Genomic DNA, 17411 nt, shown 5'->3' with positions numbered 1-17411 from the left:
GATGTGGACTGACAGTTAAGCTACACAATACTTAGTTCCTACTCAATAGGAATGGTTCGATATGACCATGAGTGAAGTGATTAGTACTGTAGATGTAATAGTCTGGAAACACAAATTTTTCTCCATACCCCTGTTTCTTTTTTCCATACTTATCCAGACCTGGAAATTACTAAAGTCAAATTCCATACTTTTCCAGGTTTTCCATACTGCGTAGGAACCCTGAATAAAACTGTCTCAAGGCTCTATACAGAACTCAAAGCTTGTACACCTCAGACTAGGGCAAGCGCTAAGGCAAAGATGGCCATGTAAATCACCCTTTTAACAAGAAAAACCCTGGGCCAAACTCTCCTATTCACATGCAAATCCTTTTTTATGTGCTTTCAATTAAGCACTTTTGAGTTCTGTGCATTCTCCCATTCGCACTTAAGACACATCCACAGCGCAAAATAAAGGCAGCCTTATGGCGTGATTCATTTCAAATAGAACTAGACTGATCCACAACCTTTGGCTATTCTGACCCTCATTTACCTTATGATTGAAAAAAAGGAATATGGACTTTCTCATCAACCTTTTGAATTTAAATGTCAATACACAAATAACATAAATCCGTCTTTGAATTTGAAAAGCTAGGTGAGAGAGATACACTGAAAGTTAATATTTTGTTATTTTGTTCTGTCCTCTGTAAAATACAGTTGCTTTTTCAGCTCTGAACAAACCCATTCAGGAATTATTCATGTCGGAGCTTCTGTGGAGCACTTTATTCCAATGGTATGGGAAACATGTTGGTGTGAATGTGTGTGAGGGTGTGAATGTGTGTAAGTGTACCTTATGTTCTCGACGAGCACGTTTTTGCTGCTGTTCAAGAAGATCAGAGGTGGAGGCAGGGGGTGAGGCAGCCCTCATGCTCCTGACCACACGGATGCTATCCTCTGGTAGGGGGGGTAGGCCAAGCTCCTCCCGTTTAAGCACCTTAATGCTCAGCAGCTGCTCAAAACCACCCAGTGTGAACTAGAGAGAGAGAGCAAACAAACCACAATGAAATTGGGACAATTGGGCAGCCGCGGCCTACTGGTTAGCGCCTCGGACTTAACCGTAACCTTGAGCAAGCCACCTAACCCCTCACTGCTCCCTGAGCGCCGCTGTTGTTGCAGGCAGCTCACTGCGCTGGGATTAGTGTGTGCTTCACCTCACTGTGTGTTCACTGTGTGCTGAGTGTTTCACTAATTCACGGATTGGGATAAATGCAGAGACCAAATTTCCCCTCACGGGATCAAAAGAGTCAATATCACCATAAGGTGCCTTTGAGACTTCCCCATCCCCCCCAAAAAAAGCTGAGATTTTCCATTGAACTTCATATTCATTGTATTAAGTATATGTTATGCTGTTAGAAATACATATTGGTCAAGCTCCCACACTTTTTATAAATTAACTGCAAGCAGACAATTTACATGCAAACAGCAAAATATGTCCACCCTGTCATGGACAATTTCAAAACAGAGTAAATACATTGTAATTACATAGTGATTATAAAATGTACATTTTCAGAAAACTATTTAGTCCCTTTCTCAACAATACATTTTAGTTAATGGGAAAAGTATTTGGATAATAATGAAATTATGGCAAACTATTTGTTTCTCTATAAAATCTGCGAGAGTTGCACTTTCTTTTCTAAATAAAATCTAACAACAAAGATATCTGGTCAAATTTTCAAACAATACTATTTGGCCCTCATTTGCTTATAAAGGAATCACACAAAAGATTTTGCTAACTTGTGGAAATAATTTGTTTATTTTCATAGAACATGAAAATAACAGGGTGGACAGAGACATGACAGGGTGGACCCTGGGCATGACAGGGTGGACATGTTGTGGAATGTCATTGAATGGCCCCATAAATGCAAGGAACAATGCAAGAAAATTGTGTAAAAAAATGCCTTTTCCCATGTAGGGGGAAATTACCAGTTGAACAGACTAGTTTTGATCCACTCTACCTGCATGCAGCCACTGAATAAAGATGCCCAAAATGAGACATTAATGTGGCCTTCTAGCATTAAACTCTGCACAGTGAAAGTCAAACATTCAACTGTAGAACAAGAAGAAAACATTTTTTAAGTGGAGAACAGTTGATTTGAAAAAACAGAATATTACAGAAAGATCACTTGGACGCATCTCCAAACAGTCTCTCCCTTTCTGAAGAGACATGGCTCGCTCAGTTCTGCAGTTGCTGTTCCACATACTTCCACGCAGGCGCTTTTAATCTGTAAAGAGCTTGTTCAGAGCCTGTGGTTCTGGTATTAGGCAAAGTACCTGCCAGTCATGGTACCAACAGATGTCGTCCCGAAGACCTGGCCATTTGAACTGGTTTATGCCATGGCGTTGCATACACTTAACTTTCACACTATGCCCTTCTGCATCCATGATGATACCTGGGTATGCTTCATTGTCATAATTAACAACGCACCACTCTCCAATGTGCTTTACCTCAATCATTTCTGGCCTCCTAGGATTATCTGGTGTCTTTCCACATGCTGGGGACTTGTCAGATGAAACAGGAACATTAGCTAGAGTAACCTCTTGAAGATTAAAGCAGGGGCAGTCCAAAACACCTTTCTCCCTTTTACATAGACATGAAATGTCTCTGTATTTCATTTGGCCGGGTGTCAGACTGATAGCTTGGTGGATTGTCATAGTGCCTTTTACGGCAGCTAGTGCAGGTATCTCAGGCTTTGATTCAATATCCCTCTCTGGGATGAAGAACAGCTCGACAGATGTGTGCAGGCTTTTCAGCTCGTCATACAAGCTCTGGGCATCAGGAATGTCTCCTCCATGGGCTACAATCCGGTCTGCTGACCTCTTGAGTGCCCCACCTACACCGTCTGGTGCCCCCTTCCCATGATTAGCCTCAAAGAAATTCCATGTTATTTCTTTGAAGCCATACTTGTAGGGTTCCGTTGAAAGGTAGAAGAAATTTCCCTTTTGCCGATACTGTGTTGCAGGCCCATCGCTGAAAAAATGAAGTGTGCTGACTTGAGGGTGTCGTTCTCTCACTACCTTCAGAACTGGATCAAGGTGGGCCCAGATGGCCACAGGGTCATGTCTTCTGGAGGGTGATATGGAGCAGAAGGTGTGTGGCGCTTGTTCACCAGTGGTGTAGAGCACTCCAGTGTGCAGACTGGCCTGCTTGTGTGAGCCTCCAAAATGCACAGATTGTTTTTCTTAAGCTGTACTTACATGAGTAATTTTTAAGCTAAAATCTATATGCAAGAGGGACTCATTGGGCTTCAGACTCCTCCTGAGCTCCCTGTAGGCATCAAATTGTCATTTAATGTTGAAGACATGGCTCCTAAAATGGACAAGCCTCTCCTGGAAATCTGTGTTAAGCTCATGCTCTGTTTTTGTTATCTCCCTTTTCACTGTTATTGTTGACACCTTCTCACCCTTCTTGATCTTCTCTGTCATCCACTGAAATAAACTAAAGTTCTCTTCCCCAGGGGTTTTCAGCATCGGGTGACAAGTTAAGAGGCATTCACTGCACTCACCATAAGCACAGATTGTCACAGTTGTCATTCGACTAACATCATCTCGAAGAAAAAATGATGTAACCTTCTTCCTAATGTCATTTCGACTGAAGCACCTCCTCCCACAGTAGATCAGATCCACAGGATACTTTGCCATCTTCTTAGAGTAGCCAAACGCAGTCTGGGCATGCTTTTGGAGCTTATACTTCTTTAGAATGTTTCCACTGACCGCTTTTGCTATCAGCTGCTTCTCTCTGTTTGTTTTTGCATGTTCATATTTTCTTCTAATATTTTCAATCAGGGATGTATGGAAAAGAAGAGCTCTTTTGATGGGTGAATTCACTTTTTGACGTGCCAACAAAGCATAGATTTTTGTACGTGGTGATTTGGACGGACTTTCTTTCTTGGCCCGATGGTACCTCTTCTGATATTTCTCAGTTTTACTTTTCTCTTTTTTGAGCTGTGCCTCTAATATTTCAATCTGTTTTTTTTTTCAGTTTTCTCTTCGCACTCCTTCGAATGCTTTCCCCTTGACGCCGTTGCCTGAAACACAAAATATTTGTAAGGATTTTTTTATATGATTTTAGCAAGTTAGTTATCAATATGAAGAGTTCAGATGCAAAAACCCTCTAAATCCATCTGACCACTTTTCTTTTAAATGAGCATTTAAAATCAGGCTCCTATAGGTTTTTGCCTATAAATCAATATGTCAGACCAGGAAAGAGTGGTATTTAGTGGGTTTTGAAGTTTTGGAGTGGGTGTAAATGTGTGTGTGTGTGTGTGTCTGTTTGTGGGTGTGTTTCTGTATGTGTGTGAATGCCTATGTGTGCGAACATTGGTGGTTCACACGTACATGTGGCAACATGACAACATGAACTGACAACATGTACTGAGTGTGTGTGTGTGTATGTGTGTGAGTGGGTGTACATGTGTGTACTGTATGTGTATGTGTATGTGTATGTGTGTGTGTGTGTGTGTGTGTGTGTGTGTGTGTGTGTGTGTGTGTGTGTGAACATTGGTGGTAAGTTGTAGGAGTGTGTGTAAGGAGATGTCTTATCTCCTGGATGAAAATCGCTATCTTTTTTTTTTGACCGTAAAAAAAAAAAAAAAAAAAAAGTGTTTCTACGTTGAATAAATCACTCAAAATTCAAAGAAAGTAGTCAAAATAAATTCTGTGTGTTTTGTGTTCAAAAGCCTTTTGTGAAGGATATCATAAGATCTTGAGGCAGTCTGATGAAAAATGCCATATTTATGGTACAGGGAATGGTTAAAATCGGTCATTTTTGACCGGAACAGTGTTAGAAGGTTAACGTATACTATGTGTGGAGAGCATCCATTCACCATCTTCATCTCATTTTTGACATAGGTGGCATTTAGAGGCTTTTGCATCTGAACCCTTCATATGTCATTTTATGGGGACATAAACAGTTGATAATTGTCCTTCAAATAAATCTAAACTTTCTAATAAGTCTCATCAGCTAAATCTCCAATGATCTAACCTGGAGGGCCCTGGCTCACGCCGATTTTCAGGAGTTTCAGCAGGGGAGTTGGGTGGTGTCTCTGACTGTAGCAAAGCACTGGCCCTGATTCTGGCTCTGGCTTGACTTTTTGCCTCTCTCCATTTCTTTCTTTTTGCCCTCTTCTCTCGCTCACTGAGCTCATTGACACCCTTCTTCTTTCCAGTCTCTGTCTTTTTTCCATTTGACCCTTTCTTTCTCAAGGTACTTTCTTCTTCTGTCTGGGTCAGCATCACTACGTTCCCGATATCTCCTTGCTATCTCAGCTCCTTTTGATCTCATTCCTTGAAAAAGACGATTCAAAACGTTCCCTTACACATTTTAATTGGCAGTCCCTGTAAACTAGGCTTGCCTTATCAAACTAGGCGTGCTGATACCGATATCGCCAAAAAAATTGTCCAAATTGTCCAATTTTACTATGTATAGCATGTACGGTTATAAAATGTGTGTAATAGCTGTTGTAATATGTGTAACATTATCAGCATGTGGCCTAAACTATGCACATGTCCTTCCTGTCATGAACCATGTCCACCCCGTCATGGAAGGCTTGCTGACAGGGTGGACAATGACAGGGTGGACATTTTTGGCTAATGTTAGCATTTAATGAGCACATGGTGGACCTTCACTTAGCAACATGCTACAGTCAGCAAGCTGACTATGTACTGTTTTACACATATATTTCAGAAGTTCTGATAGGTTTTTCTATCAATTGATATTTCACTATGACAGAGTGGACATGTTAAGCTTGACAACATCCAACTACACACATAATATGATGAAAATTATTGAACATAAGTGTAAATACTTACTCTGCAACTCGCCACTGCTTCAGCCTCCATTGAAGAAAGAAAAAAATGCTCGTAGTGATGTCACTAAAAACATCAGTGGGTTTCTTAAAAGGGACAGTTACCCCATAATGACAGGGTGGACCGCAATTTCAGGGACACATGCAAAATGTTCAATATGATTATGAAAATACAATATACATGATACAAAATTCCTTGTTTTATCAAATAACTTATTGTGGACAATAAAACCATGTAAACATTTTTTTTGATTTAGTATCATTTAACCACTTATTACACACACTGTAGTTAGCCGAGCAGTGTGTGGGATATGCCAAAATCACGTACATCCAATGAAAAGAAATTGTATAAAATGAAGGAAACAAATTAAGAGACTTATCATTGTACTGATATGTGTGCAAGTGTTTGGCCACTTATAATAAGACCTCACACTTTCATTATTCTGCTACATTTTCATGATGACTGAGTGAGTCTGATGAGGACACCAAAGGCACTTCATAGTGATATTGACTCATATGTGACCCTACAAGGCGAAACCAGTCGTTTGGGAAAATTTACAAAATTAAGTTAATGTGCTCACATGAACGGCCATTGACTAAGCTTTCCAACGATATGTATATCGAAGGTATTGCAAAAAGTATCGCTAAAATAACCGCATATAAAGTTGGCATGGTTCTCCTGTCACGATACGCCAGAAGAGGAGAAAATCACCTTTTTAAGTAGTCACGTGCGATAGTGTGAGGACACAGCTATTATTAGCCTTACGGTAGCGTGACTTTGAAGCGGATGACTGACTATATCAAGTTTTATCAACCGAGTGAGTGTCTTTTTCTGCCCCCTAGTTAATACCAGGGACGGTCATAAGGTGTCACTATAGAATATAATTAATGTATATAGATTGTGTAGCCTATAGGCCCACTTTTAAAATGTGCTACTGCTACGTCAATGGAAAACTTTTAGGATATTTCTAAAAGTTTGTGCTTTTGTTCGTGCTTTTATTTTGAGAATGATTACTTTCTCTTCAGCATTGTCCTAACTGTTAAAACGAGGCAGAGGCATTGCAACAATGTTTACAGAGATACACTGTAAGGTTGACTGCAAAGATTATGCACACTGTTACGACTGACTGACACTCACGCTCCCTCAAATAGACCCCGCCACCGATCACAGATTCACCATGGCAACTAGAGCGGCTTCATTGCTTCTTCTACGGTGTAAAGTAGGTAGCCTTTTCACAACAGCAACAAACAGCAACACCTCTGTTTAGGAGAATATATCAACTAGTGTCGTGACCACCACGCGCAAAATGGTTACGGCGCTCCCGTGACATCACATTGTCGCATGACAGGTCGGGGATGGCGAATACGTAAAAGTTAATTAATGATCACAAACGTTTAAATAATGATAGTGGGTCTAGTTATATGTGATAATGTGCAGTGGGCAGTGGAATAACTATTGGTTTCCGTTTGTGGTGACTGCTGACTGAGATAAGGGATGAGATTAAATAGATCCTGGAACTTAGCCTGGTCTGGAGCAGGCTAGCTCTACAGAATAAATCGCAATGGTGACTTATACCATAACATATCCTGCTGCCCCCTATCCCGCTTTTGTGCAACCGCATCACGGATAAATTGAGCCAGGATAACCAAAATATCCCCGCTTAATCCCTTATCCTAGTTTTGTGCAATGGGCCCCTGGACATAATATTATTAAAACATTCAGAGAAATCTTTGCAAACAAGGGAAGGAGCTGAAAAACACATTGGATGGTTGTGGTCTTTTGGACCTCAGATGGCACTGCATCAACACCAGACCTGTTTCCACACCAACATGGAAAAAGGTTCTGTGGGTAGACCAGTCAAAATTTGCCATTATTTTTGGAAATCGTGGACTCATCTGGGCTAAAGAGGAGAGGGCCTATCCAAGTATCCAACCTATCCAACTTGATTTAGTGCTCAGTTCCAAACCCAACATCTATGACAGTGTGGAGGAGCATTAGTGCCTACAGCATGGGCATCTTGCACATTTGGCAAAGCACAATCAATTTTGAAAGATGTATACAGGTTTTGAGCAACATATACTGCCATCCAGGCAATAGCTATTCCAGGGAAGACCTTGAATATTTCAGGAAAACGATGGCAAAATGAATTCTAAATAGTATTTATCCTTATCCAAGAGTCCATGTGCTAAAATGGCCTGTCTGAGTCCAGATTTGTCAAATTAGGTGCATAATGGAATGAAAAACATGACTAAGAATACCCCACACTGTTGAGCAACTGAAATCATGTATTGGGGAGTAATGGGACAACCACTCTGTGAGTTGCACAGTTTTGAAAACGAACGTTAAGGGTTGTTTTAAGGACATGTTTGTGCATGCCTGTAGGCAGCCACTCTGAAGCAGTAAAGGCGATTCAAAATGAAAGTCAAAGACAGGACCAATCGTCAAAATTTCGGTGTCCACCACTCTAGTTCATCCAAAACAAACCAGAAAAGGGACTCAAAGTGCTAAATACCGGAATTATCCTTTAAGATATGAATGTCCAAACATGGCCTCCAAGATAAGGCCTTTTAGAGAGTGTAAACAATCAATAATAGAATTGAACAAAAATATTTTATTAGTTTTTATGCATACTTTTATGTTGTTGGTGAGAAAAACAAAATGTGAATTCTGTCACCATTCTAAATCCTGTTTCTTGCATTTTTTTACACTGATCACTAAATTTATCATAACTTTTGAAAGGTTATATTAAGGATATTCCAATTCAGTCTTTTGTTAAATAATCCACAACTTGCTGAACATGTCATACACTCTATATTCTTCTCTATCTTGTCGAGATATATGATGAAAATTAATTTTTATGTGAATGAAATGAAATTGACAAATTTTGACATTTGGAGAGGATTTTCAAAGACTGTTCATTACTATATCAACATTACCATATGTATTTTACATCATTTCATGGAACTGATCCTTCTGATTACAATGGTATGTATATCACATTGATGGAATTATACTCAAGAAATACATTTTTTGTAATACGGTATACTATATGGTTCACCCATCTGCTTTAAGAAATACACCTTGAAGTGTTTATGTTAGCTGTAAAGGAAGTGGTGCTATCAGAGCGTTAGAGATGGCGCATAGCATGCAGTGAAATTCTCATATTAAAACAAAAAAAATGGCCGAAATGAGACACCGAGATCTGTGTTGTTTCGGTGACCGACCCTAATGCCCACTGATCTCAAAAAAAACACTGGACTGAGGAAATGAATGTAAAGACATCTTCCTCTGATTGCTCTCCTATACAGCTAACAAACAGCTACACGTTTACATGGACACACATGGATATTCCGAGTATACCTTATTCGGAATAAGACAATATTGTGGTGTTTACATGACTTGTTAACAGAATATTCCATTCATATTCCCATTTATACGTCACACAGTATATTCTCATTAATAACGACTTTGTCAAAGTTCTAAATGTTCCTTCCGTGAATGTTCCCATATTAACCTTATCACTACCTCAGCTATAGCCTAGCCTACTGCCACTATGTCACTACTATGCAGTCTTACATGTGTTTCTTCCTCGTCCCAAAAGTGTATCCTACCTTCTTCATTCCCGACATCTTTTCTGAAGCTGCACATAGCTCCAGTCATAAATAACTTTATCAACAAAGTAGCATAGCCCTCACAAAAACCCTACTTGCAATAATTAAAGGGAGTAGGAGGCTATTTGATCGTCCCCTCCTCCAATGGCACGGCTCTGATGAACTCTCATGTGTACAGGGGAGACGTGTAGTAGGCTAATAATAATTAATTTTACTGTAAGGTATTAACCCCAGATCTCAAAAGCCCTTGAAAATAAAATATAATTACAATGCATGTTGGGTCCTCCTCACATGAAAGATCTAACGTTCTGTTTCAGTGGAGCATTCTAGAGGATCGCTCAAATTTGGCAGAGACAGGAGAGAAAGTGCACATTTACAGGGCTTGTCAATGCTATGTGGTAGCCTGCAAACTATCTTGCATTGGGTAGAAATAAAATATTCCGTAATATTTCAGTCAATGTTTGTGTGCTGAAAAGGCACAAACGTTCCTGTAGATGACAATAACACATTCTACTTTTTTGCCAAATAAATGACAGAGCAATTTGAAAATCATCAATGTCTTCACTCTTGCTGTATCAAAATCACACCTTTCCTCAGAAGTGGTCTTAATATTGTGCTTAAAGTCAAGTCAAATTCGTTCAGTTTTTTGCATGATTACATGATATAACTATACTAATACTGTAGCCTAAATTGTGGATAATTAGGCTCTACCGTACAGAACCGGAGCGTGACTCTAAAACCGTGATACGAACCAAACTGTGGGTTTTGTGAACCGTGCCACCCCTACTGTAGCCTAAATGGTGGATAATTAGGCTATACCGTACAGAACGGAACCGTGACCCTAAAACCGTGATACGAACTGAACCGTGGGTTTTGTGAACCGTGCCACCCCTACTCATCCATGTAAAATACATGCTCATACATACACATCCATGTAAAAAACCCTGCTAACAATGACACAAACATATTTCGAACGGCACCATGGCTTTAACATCATTTCCGTGTCCCAACATACAAACAGAAAATTCATAATGAATGCAAGGACTTCGGTAATCATATTTTTCTTGAGTATTTTTAATAGGGGTTTCCCATACTGAACGCTATGTCACTCTGGTGTTAGCCATAGAACCTGCACAACCCACACTTTTGAGATCAGTGACCCGAAGGAGCCCTCAAAATAATTTGCTTTAAATGATAAAGTTGTGGTTTATCATTCCAAAAATTGGAATACTGATAAAGACGACCATTTTCACCAATAAAACAAGCAAACTAGGTCTATTTGCTCCCACCCACATTAACATTTAACTAAAACAGTTGTCCCCAAACTACAGCCCGTGGGCCAGATACGGCCCACCACCTGATTTTGGGTTACCCCCCAAAACATGTCCGTGGTATATAGCATCCGGCCCGCATGGGAGTACGACATCGTCAAACTATAACCTCCGTAATTTCCCCCATTCATTCTCTATGGCGAGTCTTAACAGTACACGTCATACTCTTTTTGTCCACTGGTGGTTGTTTTGGCGTTGTTTCGCGTTTGCCATCGAAAACAGAATGAAATGTACCGGACTACCTGCAAACAATGTAAGAAGCCTATGCTGACTGAATGAGTGCTCAAAGTATTCTAAAAGTTTATCCATTAATTGTTAATAACTAACTAACTTCTATTCAAGTCATATTTCTGGGACTTTCTGGGATAATTATTTTTATTTTTTATTCACTCGTTCAAATGTTCATACAAAGAGTTCACAAAGTTATCATAAGGTGAGTGAAAGTTAGAATGGTGGTCATTTCAGACCACTTCAGCACTTCATAAAATTCTCATAGTTTGAAAACTTTAAATTATTTGTAGGATATTCACAACTTGAGCTGTGTATGCAAAGACACAGAGTCCACACATTTTTAATAAAATATACTTTTGGGACTCCCTGCTAATACTTTTGGGAATGCAAAAGTCTTTTTATTAGTATTATTTAATTTGAGCTACATTTTACACTGATAAGGCATGATGGCAATATAAACACAGCTAACAATGGTATTACATTGCAATAGCCTATGATTAAATGTAATGGAATATTCAACTAAGGTAGACTGCTGTTCACAGCACTAAACTATTTATGGTTACTGATATACTCCGAGTCACTGGCCCGCTCTTAGAGCCAGGCATAGTGAGCTGGTCCTCTGAAGAAAAAGTTTGGGGACCACTGAACTAAAAAGACTTCCCTTAGGGGTAATTTTACAATCAGGGTGTGCGCTTTGTTTCAAAAGGGTCAAAACTACATCTACATTACAATTACAAAAATGTCTTTGTTTGCTGACATTTCAGACGACACGGTCAATATAGGTCTGTAGAAGGATAGAAAAGTTGTTTCAAGACATCAGCGCATGGATAACCCAAGGGATGATATTGGGAAACACGTATGAAAAATCAAAGTATTAGATCATCTGTCTACATGGGTAAGTATTAGGGTTGTTTAATCGCGATTAAATCACTGTATTTCTATAGTTAATCGTGATTAATCGCATATTTTATCACATGATTAAAATTTCCAGAAGTCCATATTGACAATATAAAGCAGTTATTACCAGTGTATCTTGATTAGGATTCAAATGAAAGCAAAGCAAGTTACTTTATTAACTTAACTTTAAGACGTAAGTCTATTTGATTATTTCAAAAGACGTGCAGCAGACCTGAACAACACAATGCTGTGCTGTGCAGTGCAATGCTATTATTCAGAAATATAGCTGATAAAAACAGCTCCAGCAGATGCTATAAATGCTACAGCAGAAGTACATGCACAAAATGTACACACATTATAAAGGGCATAATAAACAGAAAATACTCGAAATAGCCTATATTCATTATCTTTGAGTTCAGTTGAAAATAAGGAACTTCATATTGAGAAATGTAGCCTAGGCCTAGAGCACATTTCAATGAAGTGCATAACAAACAGAAATAGCCTAGTCATAGCCTATGTTCAGTTGACGTGTAACAGTGTGAGTGTAAACAATGTTTAGCTTGTAGGCTAGATTAAAGCTTAAACTTGAAGTGCTTCGGTGATATTTTAATTCCATGTCGACATAGCCAACACCAGCGCCGACATGAGTGCACTGCTATTTTATATGGTGCACTGTCACTTGCCACATGCATCAGCGCCAGCATTTTCACTGGCAAACACTGGATGAACAATGGATTTTATTGGAGCGGCGTCAACCAAATATAATTAAATTGTGATTTACACGGAGGCAAAGTGCGATGCTGGTGTGCGGAGTTGTATTGAGAAAAATTAATCCAATGATGATTGAATGTCGTAAGGAGATTGCAACACACTCATGTCGGCATCGGTGTCTACAGACCGGGAGTTCAGCGGTGGTGTTTATTATCTCCATGCCTACAGTAAGAGGACTAGGCAGAAGCCTACTAAGTTCTTAGAATCTTTGCTAGGAAGTGTCTGTGGCAGCTTGAGGACAAGAAACGGTGCATCAAAGGGCCAAAGAGGATTGTTGATAGGCCTAACAGAACAAGGGACGGTGTAAAATAAGACTTTGGCGGCACACGATAAATGCGTTAGCCTAGGCTACTACCCTTTGGCCAGCTCGCAACACCAAACAAGTGTGTGTCTAGCTAGATCCGGTGTGGTGAGTTTTTCTAACGTTACTAGTTGTTGCAACAGCATGTCAAAAAAACTCCAAAGTTTTCTAGGCCAAAAACAACGTTAATCTCGCAATAAAAAAGTTGACGCCGTTAAAATGGGTTTGCGTTAATGCTGTTAATAGCGCATTTAACTGACAGCACAAGTAAATATCCCATCTGAAGCATTATAAATCCTACTGATGGGTAGTACACAGTCTATACGGCAAAACATTAGTGATTTGTATGTATATATGGGATATAATATGCATAATTAAGGTTTTTGTTGCAAATACACCAATTCCTAAAAATATTATTGTGTAAACTGAATAGCCATGACACTTAAATGATGGCTTGCCTCTCATTGAAAGCTTCTGATGTTGGACAACTGTAAAACATTTTTGGATATGTCTTGATTGAACTGTGACTGGTGGACTGTCAAACATTTGAGTTGGAGAGGACATTTTAGTATTTCTTAGTCTAAACTCACAAATAATTAAGATGTTACCTCTAAAATGGTAAAATCCTGACACTGTTTTTCCTAAACACTTTTTTGGATAAACTTAGGGTATCACTGTGCATGTTTTCACAGGTGCATAATTATGCTATTTTAATTGCATTTTTGCTTCTGATGTTCAAATTGATTCTGGGCATGTTGTTGCTTGGTATGAAGTATAGCAAAGGTATACCCTATTCCAAATGGGGTCAGTCATTTAAGCTCTTTCTAAGACAAATTTCTGTTGTACGTAATTTTTACCTTCACATGTCTGTTAACATTATGTGTTCACTAAACCCTTTTCACGTTGTGATGTGGTCAAATTTTCTGTTCATAGTATACTTTTGCTTATATCAGTTGTGGAAATGGTTAAGATTTTAAATGAAAACACCAATTTGTGGATAAAAATTAATGAAAGGTGCATTTTGTGCCAATAAATTGTTATTGTTATATTATTGTTTTACTGTTCTTTTTTCCAGTTGTCCTAAGTGCTCCTAGATCTAGCCATTAATAACATATAATGTTGGAATATTATGACATAATTTGGGGTACATACTGTAGGCCTGTGTGTGAAAAATGTCAAGAGCATTAAGAACCATTCCTACGGCTGCTTAGCTTGACTTATTTGATCCTCCATGACAGCCAAATGGGTGAATTTGGCCAGATAAGAGTAGCTATTTTGCTTTTAAGCCTTAAGGGACCGTTCGTTATTTATAAACTGGGCCACCGGAGGAAAATAGGGGAGGGTCATGTCTTTTTATTCTTTGTTGAGGGGAGGGTCACCTAACTTTTTTTTGTCTAGGGGGGTCACCCATCTTTTGTATTAATGAAAACAGCAAAAAATCAAAGGGGCTTTTTTGATTGTTGATTTCTGTCGCCATATAACGTTCCCTTTCATTCCATAGCTCTATCAACATTGAACAATGAAAATAAGGGAGATTTCCCGGGTTTCTCCACAAAAAATCTGGAAAATGTCAACATCCCTCCCCATTAACGTTGGAAGGTTGGAGCAACAAAGTAGCCTACTTTATTCACGCCTAACAGCCTATATCCATTTGGTCAACTTTATCCAGCCCTAAAAAAGCTAAATTTAACTTTGGTTTACCTGTAGTTTACCGTGTAGCCTAGCCTAACTTTAAACAGTGTGCATGCTTATTAAGCATACTTGTGCTTCATTCATCCACACATCCAGCTCCTAACGTTTTGACTAGCATTTCTACCAATTGACCTTGTTCCTGCCCATCTCTAGCTTTGCTGAGCTCCATCCTTTCTGTTTTTGTTGTTTGCAAAAAATAGTAGGTCCTATTTATTGGTAACCAGCAACAAGTGCAATTTGTTTATCGCTGTCATTCTCTCTCCAACAAAAATGTGTTACGTTCCAAGTAGCAGTGCGTAATTCTGCTTCATAAAGTTGAACAAATACATTGGTCATATAAATAGCCAGTTTATGGTCTACAGTGTAGAGTTGGTACGTTATGGTAGGCCAACTTGGAGTGAATATACAGGGGATTTCTTTGGCCCTTAGCCTGGCAGGTGCGACGTAGACATAGCCTACGGCCCGAACACTGCAAGCGACAATGAATCGTCGCGCTCCACGACAACCACGCCGTTAACTTAAATAGGCCTACTGTAGGTTAACATCACTCTGAGTTCGCATTCAAGCAAGCAAAATGGTGATTTGAATACATCAGTTTCTCTGGAAGGGCAAGGGGTAACAACAGGACAACACAGAGACAGGCCAGAATGCTAATGTTATGAGAGTATTACAGTAATATGGGATATTCTCGGAAACTATTAAAACGGCAAGACAGCGGGAAAAAGTTAAAATGATAGGCCTAAACCCGAAAAAAGTTGTCATGTTAGGTATTTTTTCGATCCCTGTGATTATTTGTGAAATTGTGCAAACGGCCTTTTCAAGTCATTTGAGAAGGAAGGAGTGTAGCATGCTCCCAAATCGACGCTCGTCTGAGAAATTGAGTTTTGGATAATGTTCAGCTTCGGCAGCTTTGCAATGACCGAGGAAGTCTAGAGACGAGTCCATAGCAACAAGTTCATGTGTTGAATTTGTTATTACCCAGTGTGCTTTGTTGAATGGTCTCAATGTTTCATTGTTTTATTTCATGTGAATACTTACTAGAGGAGTAACTTATTTCAAGTAGCCTAGGCTAATGCAGTTGCAGGAAGTGTGCATTTAGTTTCCATGCTTATTGTGTTTCCACAACAATGTTAGTGAATAAATCTACTGAAATGGCCACCATCTTGGTGAAGTGTGATGTGTAAGATCAGAAAGCAGAGGGTGAGTTTAGAACTCACTCTCTTAGATAGCTTACGTCGATGTGTTTTCATAGCGCTTTATAACGTGGGCGGAAGGTATCGACAATTGGCCGGGGAGGGTCATGTCTTTTTTGAAAACACTGCTGGAGGGTCGTTGAACTTTTTTTTGCAGGCAGGGGAGGGTCATGCAACTTTTGATTGAAGCACTCAAAATCCCTCCGGTGACCCCGTTTATAAATAACGAACGGTCCCTAAGCTGCTTTGAAGGGTTTCAGCATGTCAGCAGTGCGCGCAAAAGCTGCTTCTTTGAGTTTGTCGCTCAGCCTTTTAACGAATATTGCTTTCACCCATCAATGAATTCCATGACATTCAAACTTTCAGATTTGAATACTAAATATAATATAAATATTATTTATATATAATATAAATGGATCTCACCTTCACTCCATAAGTACAAACTTTTAGCCACACTTTTGGCTATGTTTGAGCAACAAAGGGAGTGAATGAGCCAATTACACTGGAATGAGCTAGGTTGGAAATTTAGCCAGGACACCGGGAAACCACCTACTCTTTGCGATAAGTGCCATGGGATCTTTAATGACCACAGTGATTCAGGACTTGGGTTTTCATCTCAACGTCTCATCGGAAGGACGGAATCTCCTACAGTACAGTGTCCCCGTCACTGCACTGGGGCATTGGGATCGATCTTTTTGGTCAGAGGGAAGAGTGCCAACTACTGACCACCCACCAACACCACTTCCAGCAGCAACCTAGTTTTCCAAGGAGGTCTCCCATCCAAGTACTAACCAGGCCCACACCTGCTTAGCTTCAGTAATTCAGCCAAGATAAGGTATCCGTATCCGAGCTAGTATAATGCAATATTCTGAAAGGGGCCATTTACAATATTCTGGATATGCCAGGGGTCTTCTTTGGGTTTTTTGTAGGGCTGTCAAAATAACTGATTAATTTCGATTAATTAATTTGAGAAAAAATAACTGATTAAAAAAAATTAGTGCAGATTAATTGATTCCGTATGACCTTTGACCCCGAGCCGTTCTAGTCAGTAAAAATTAGACTGTAAAATGAAGGAGAGAGAAGAAAACGTGCTGCCTGGATCATTGATTGGAACATTTACTTTTAAAAAATGGCCTGATGGTGTTGGTAAAAATAAAGTGTTGAAAATAAAGTCCTTTGCCATGTCTGCAGCAAGGAATTTGCATATCACCGGAGTTCATCAACTCTATAGTCGCACATCAATGCAAAGAAATAAGTGTTGACATTGAGGGGAGTGTTAATTTATTTTCATTGTGTCCCCTAGGATATATCTGTGGCCTGAAATGCCTTGTATGTGAAAAAAACACTTCTTCCCAAAGACCTTTTTAATTTATTTTCTCAGAATATTAGGTCATATCATAGATTATTATGGCCATTATTTGAACAGTGAAAATAATAATAAAAGAGTTTTTGAACTTTAATGTCACTAATGCTGATTATTCAATGATTCATTTGAATTTAAATATTTAAAATACTTAAATTATATATGCGATTCATTTTGATTA

At 39.2% G+C, this 17411-nt stretch overlaps 1 protein-coding gene across 3 annotated transcripts in view; it reads right to left on the bottom strand.

Moving 5' to 3' along the window:
• Positions 1–17411, bottom strand: part of LOC125301692 (striatin-interacting protein 1 homolog) — a 66683-nt gene that overhangs the window by 29670 nt on the left and 19602 nt on the right. For all 3 annotated transcript variants that reach the window (XM_048254383.1, XM_048254380.1, XM_048254381.1), the window contains exon 9: positions 826–1008. In XM_048254383.1, the coding sequence (XP_048110340.1) occupies positions 826–1008 (183 nt within the window). The remainder of the gene's footprint in view (positions 1–825; positions 1009–17411) is intronic.

The sequence above is a fragment of the Alosa alosa genome, chromosome 10 (assembly GCF_017589495.1).
Source record: "Alosa alosa isolate M-15738 ecotype Scorff River chromosome 10, AALO_Geno_1.1, whole genome shotgun sequence".
NCBI lineage: Eukaryota > Metazoa > Chordata > Actinopteri > Clupeiformes > Clupeidae > Alosa > Alosa alosa.
Note: the sequence above shows the minus strand (reverse complement) of the source record. Positions and strands in the feature narration are given on the sequence as shown.